The sequence below is a fragment of the Nannospalax galili genome, unplaced genomic scaffold (genome assembly GCF_000622305.1).
Source record: "Nannospalax galili isolate Female #2095 unplaced genomic scaffold, S.galili_v1.0 scaffold146, whole genome shotgun sequence".
NCBI classification, from domain to species: domain Eukaryota; kingdom Metazoa; phylum Chordata; class Mammalia; order Rodentia; family Spalacidae; genus Nannospalax; species Nannospalax galili.
The window spans coordinates 2,899,167-2,905,132 of NW_008357929.1; the positions used below are offsets into that span (position 1 = coordinate 2,899,167).

A 5,966-nucleotide genomic window follows, 5' to 3' on the forward strand; every position below is an offset into this window, starting at 1 on the left:
ACAGAGAGAGACAGAGAGAGAGAGAGACAGAGAGAGAGAGAGAGAGAGGCAGGTGGAACTCACAGTTTTGGGCTACACTGGCATTCAGCAAGCCCCAGCAATCCTATTGGTCCCCTCACCCTTAGTGCTGGGGTTACAGGTGTGTGTGGTCATGTCTAGCTTTTTATATGGGTGTTGAGGATCTGAGCTTAAAGAGCACAGTGGCTTCTTTAGCTACCACTTTCCAGATCCCCACCCCTTTTTTAAAAAAAACTTTTGAGCATCTAGGACAGGCTTGGCTCACAGAAAGCAGTCAGCATAGATGTGAATGCCATGGATCCTTTTCCTCCTTGGTCCTCAGTTTGCCTGACTTTGCAGGGTAAACAGGATTTCAGCCTATCCTGGATTAGTCACGCTTACTACATAGATGCTTGGCTTATCTCTTCCAATAAGTTTATAACCCTCTACCTCATTCTTTTATTTTGCTCAGTAATAAATACTGGGCCTTTAGCATGCCCTAAATAAGTATAGACTGGCCGGTCAGACCAAAGGAAGATGGAGTGAAGATGCTATAGCCTGCTGAGGAGACCAAACGGATCTCTCAACAAATTACTAGCTCAGCAAAATAAACAACATTCACCATCAAATTCTCATAGACCTTTTTTTACAGGCTGCTCCTAAAAAACCTTTCTAATATCACTATAAATCAAATTTTGAGTGAGGATCTGTTCAAAAGAATGGGGATGAGAAAGGTTAAGAGCTCTACTCTGAAAATTAGGAAACTTACCAAGGAAAAGGAGGACTAGGAGGAGGAGGGAGGAGGGAAAGGAGGAAGAAATTCCGGAAGTAAGATTAGCAGTAGTAAAAGCAGCAGAAGAATGCATAAATCATTAAATCCCATTAACCATGAAGAAGCAATGGCTAGAATATGACCAACAGCCTTCATGGCCAGACAATGCCAATCTTGAAGTCTTCCACCCTTCTCTGTGAAAGAGAAGGCTGACAGGAGAATGCAGGACCTGTGAGTGTCTATAAGCGACAATACCATAGTCTGTATCTCCACAGGTCTGGATTCAGGGACCCAGGGTGGGGACACTTCAAGACAGAAGTCCCAGCAGGCTCTGCCTCCTGGAAGAACAGGCCAGCTGGGGGCTGGGAGTGGCTGCACCACACCTACCTCCTCCTGCATCCCACAGTCCAGCAGCATCGTCACACACGCTTCAATCGGGAAGGCGATCTCACGACCACTGATCATGAGGTGCTCCTCCAGGGGCTTCCCGAAGGAAGGCTTCTCCACCCAGGCCTCTGAGGGGGATGAGCAAGAAAGGGGTCAGATGGTAGCTCATCAAGGTCATCCATGCATCTCTGTTTCTCCCTTTGTCCAGATACTCCTCAGAGTACCAAAGACAGAGAGGTGCAGGTGAACCTCCATTCTGGGGTTTGGGGGGATGATAGAGAGGCCTGGAGAGGATGGATCGATTAGCAGCTAGCTGAATCTGCCGCTGGGGTTAACATGCCCCACACTGCACATATCTGCACACACCCAATTCATCCCCTCTGAAGGATGGCACGGGTGAACAAGCTCAGCTCAGCTCAGGTAACAGGGTAAATACCAGCTCATGGAGCTCTAGCAGTTCTGCTAAACATGAGCTTAACATGCAAAGGGAGCCTCAAGGTGAACACATTCAGGAAGCTGGTCTCATCCAGGAAAGCAAGCAGACTCCTGGCCCTCCCACTCTGAGGAGAACTCATACTTACCTTGCTGCGCTTTGATTTGAGGCAGCACAGCCTGCAACAGGGTCAGCGACTTCCTGTGGTACTCAGCTTGCACTTCTATTAGCTGAGGAAGCAGAAGGACAGAAGCAGAAGGACAAACATCACCCTTCACCAACAGGTGGGAAAACAGGCTTCTGTGGTTTTCATTCCACCTAAAGGCACTAGCTCAAGGGGAAGCAGGCAGAGCCCCCCTCACCCCTCCTCCAGTCTACAATGAAGAAGTGTGGCAAAGGAGTTGCCCCAAGCAAAAATTTGGGAGGCAGGAGAATCAGGAAGGAATAGGGAGCCTGCCTAAGCTTAGAGAACTTATTTTAGACTACCCAGTACATCCGGCACCCGATTCTCAAAGCAAAAGGCAGCAGAAAGAGGTACTAGGGTGAATATAAATGGAAAATTTGCAGAAATTAATTTGCCTGTAAGACATACACACAGGTTAAATTAGCCTGTAACACTGATTTCTGCAAGTTAGTCGAGGATGTAAATAATCAGAAACAGAGGCTTGATCCACTTTGGATACACCAGGAGGCTAAACGGCTTTGTCTGTAGTAATGTAGCCCCAAGAACAAACTCTTTCAAGGTGTTCTACTGAGTCAACCTACTCATTAAAAAACAGCTCAGGAACAAGAGTGACTTCATTTATTTACTGATTTCCTTTCTTCCAAAGTGGGGAGTGGAGGGAATCATGGTCTAAATAAAAGCCTGGCCTTGAGGGTAAACACTGAAAACACTAGCATGGAACTTTTAAAAAGGAATCTGAATATTGAGTAAACAGCACAGGAAGGGGCAGTAAACAGTCTAACAAACTGTGGAATGCCAGTGATTTTGGTGTTTTAATGATTTTTATTTAAAATAATTTTATGTGTATGAGAGTTTAATCTGCACGTAGGTAAGTGCACCCATGTCATGCAATGCCCATAGAGGCCAGAAGAGGGTGTCAGATCCCCTGGAACTGGAGTTATAGACGGTTGTTAGTTGCCCGTGTGGGTGCCAAACCTGGGTTCTCTGCAAGTGCAGCCAGTACTCTTAATTGCTGAGCCATCTATTCAAAAACAATAAACTGGGTGTGGTGGGGCACACCTCTAATCCCAGCACTCAGAAGGCAGGGGCAGGCGGATCTTTGTGAGATCCAGGACAGTCTGGCTACAGGGAGACCATGTCTCAAATAGACCAACCCCCCCCAAAAAAACTATAAATTGAGTATTTAAAAAATCAAACTAGTCGGGAGTGGTGGCACACGCCTTTAATCCCAGCACTTGGGAGGCAGAGGCAGGTGGATCTTCGTGAGTTCCAGGCCAGCCTGGTCTACACAGCAAGTTCCAGGACAGCTGGGGCTACAGGGAGACCCTGTCTCAAAAAGACAAAAAAAAAAAAAAAAAAAAAAAAAAAAAAAAAATCAAACTAATGGAATATGTTTGAAAATATACTATTTTGAAGACTTTCCACACTGGAAGTGCTCCCTACCAGCTCTTTGGCAGGATGGAAGGGCCACTTCTGACTGTGTGTACAAGTGATAACATGCCAGGAAACTGCTCCTCCTCTCATCACACCACACTATGTCCTTTAAATTTTGCAGAAAGGCTCTCTCTCTCTCTCTCTTCCTCCCTCTTTCCTTATCCCATTATTTCCTTGGTCATACAATAAAATCTTAAAGGTTTCAGTTTTAGCCTCAACTTTCAGAATAGGTGAGCTCAACTGTTTTGCATTTTATATGATTTCACTGTCAATGCTTTACTGATTTTATTTATTTATTTATTTATTTATTTATTTATTTATTTATTTAGCCTCTCACTGGGACTTGAAGCTCACCAATTTGGCTAGGCTGACTGGCCACAAGCCCCACCACCCTCAACCACCTGTCTTTACTTCCTTAGCGCTGGTTTTACAAACATATGCCACCATGCGTGGCTTTTTGCCTTGGCTTGCTTGCCTTCACCCTGGTAAAGAGGCAGGGTCCTAATTATCTGGGTTGGACTGTTTAAGTTTAGGTGACTCATATCCTGTATCTGGACTCTAAATCTGCATTTACTGAAGAGGCAGGCATTGACCCCATCAATTATTGTTTACCTACTTGCCTTGGACTTGACAAAAAAATCTACAATAGAAACAAATATGCCCTTGGGTGGGATGCTTATTCCCCTATTCTTCTCAAATCCCTTGTTGTCACAAATCGTGGTTTCCAAGCATGGGTTCCCCTGACATTTCAGACCAGACACTCTGGTAGAGAGCCGCATGCACTGTGAGCAGCTTAGCATCTTCCTTTGTCTCCACAAACTGGACACCAGTGTAGCTTCCTTCCCCACCCCCAAACCAACTATAGACCCTACCAGTGTCCACTAAGAAAAAAAGAAAAGTCACTCTTAGCCGAAAAAAATCCCTCCATAGGTGACTAAACTGCAGTAATTCTCGGGGGATGGGGTTGCATTTTAAGCACAGGTTTTGAAAGAGAGCTGCACAAGGAATATGGAAGGCAGCGTTTACTCAAGGTAGATCCAGCAAAGCTCCACCCCTTTTCATGATATGTTCATCTAACCATGAGGCCCTCAGTTCTGTACCCATGGTCCCTTCCTATCCATATCATGATGCTCACAGACAGACTTTTAACAGTGTTACTTTGGTAGACCTTACCGTTTGAAAGTAGTTTGCATAGTCAATTTCTTTGGCCACAAAACTGTACATGTCAGCAGAGAGCTGGTCCTGTAGAAGGAAAAAAATATGTAAGTCTGGTAAAACATAAAATATAGGAAGGCTGATGCCAGAGCTCAGCCAGCATGGGAAGAAGGGCTTAAACACTGCTGTGTCTCATTTTCAATGTGGCGTAAGAAACTTTTCCCATGGGGTTGCCAACCATGGTTCTACAGAGAGTGAGTTTGAAAAGTCCACCATCACAGCATTTTCCCCTGAGCTTTAACTCATGGCCCAGTGGGTCCAAGCTGGTGTCAGGGAGTGACATGCAAATAAGCTCTCTTTGTCTCTGAAGCCTGCCCTGCCCTCTGAGTCTAGCTCTAAGTATACACTATGGTCTCCTCCCTCTGCCACTCCCTTTCTTCACCTTCCTGCTCTCCTTCACTCTCAATGACTAGAAGACCAAGGGCACATGGGAAAGAGATGGAAACACAGTAATCTGCAGAAAACCTGGATAGACAGGGCCCACACTGAAAGGACTGCTGTCTTAAAACTCAGCAAATCCTGAACACACCCCATATTACACATAAATCTAATAGCATTAACAACTGTTCACCATTAGGCTCTCTGTAGATCTAGTGGCAAGGACCTAATGCTGCCCTGGAATCTGGAGTGTTTTACCCCATGCTAACGGGTTTTCAGTTCCAGAGAAACAGCCACAGCATCACATAGTAAATGCTCATTTGAGTGGGGTAGACCCTGCTGCCAACAGTATTTTGAGCATGCCACGGCTCTGTGTGGAAGCCGTATGACATCCAGAGGCTGTGATCCTAAAGGAGGCACTCAGTGAGAAAAACACAGCAGCAGCCTTCAAAAGCCAACCCAGAGGCTGAACAAATGGAAGCAGATAGCCCCACACTTCAGAAAGCTGGCTTTACAAGATCTCAGGCAGTTGGCACACATGAGTGCCCTTGGCCTCTCCACTGCTCACTGAGCTGGCTCTCACTGGAAACACAGGGATGGGGAGGCACAGTCACTTCCTTTCCAGGATCCTTGAGGAGTTGCATATACAAGGCAACAGAATCAGGTTACAAAGATAGAGGAGGAAACCTGTCCTCTGAGGATCTCATTAGGACCTCTCATCTGTGTTTGTTTAAATGGGTTAGACCACACTGAGTTTGGTCCAGATACAACGAATGAAGAAAAAGGAAAATGAATTAACAGTCAATCAGAATTGCATAGGTGCTGAGCACAATGCCACACAGGAGTCTCACCCAACTCTTTTAGGTAAGCTCTTCCCCTTCCCTGGAAAATGGCCCTCAAATCTTCTATCACCTGTGTTAGGGTTCCAAACAGCAGCAGTTTCCCGCCTCCCCAACAGGGACCTCACCTTGACCTTTGAAGTCAAGGGAAACAAACTCTGCTGAGAAGCAGCCTGCCTTTCCTCTGATCTCCAAAGATAAGATAAGTAGATTCTACCTGATAACCAGAGATTTTAGAAGTTGTTTATCACAACAGCTTTTCTCTTAAGAGGGAAAAAGTAAACACTTCCAGACCCTAATCCTACCTGCTTTTCCTGCTTCCCCCTC

At 45.6% G+C, this 5,966-nt stretch overlaps 1 protein-coding gene across 4 annotated transcripts in view; it reads right to left on the reverse strand.

The window, feature by feature from the left end:
- The window catches only part of Arhgap44 (Rho GTPase activating protein 44), a 224,381-nt gene that overhangs the window by 39,126 nt on the left and 179,289 nt on the right, over positions 1-5,966 (reverse strand). For all 4 annotated transcript variants that reach the window (XM_008855690.2, XM_008855693.2, XM_008855691.3 and 1 more), the window contains exons 8-10: positions 4,381-4,449; positions 1,738-1,819; positions 1,157-1,284 (exon numbers count right to left, since the gene is read on the reverse strand). In XM_008855690.2, coding sequence (XP_008853912.1) covers positions 1,157-1,284; positions 1,738-1,819; positions 4,381-4,449 — 279 coding nt within the window. The remainder of the gene's footprint in view (positions 1-1,156; positions 1,285-1,737; positions 1,820-4,380; positions 4,450-5,966) is intronic.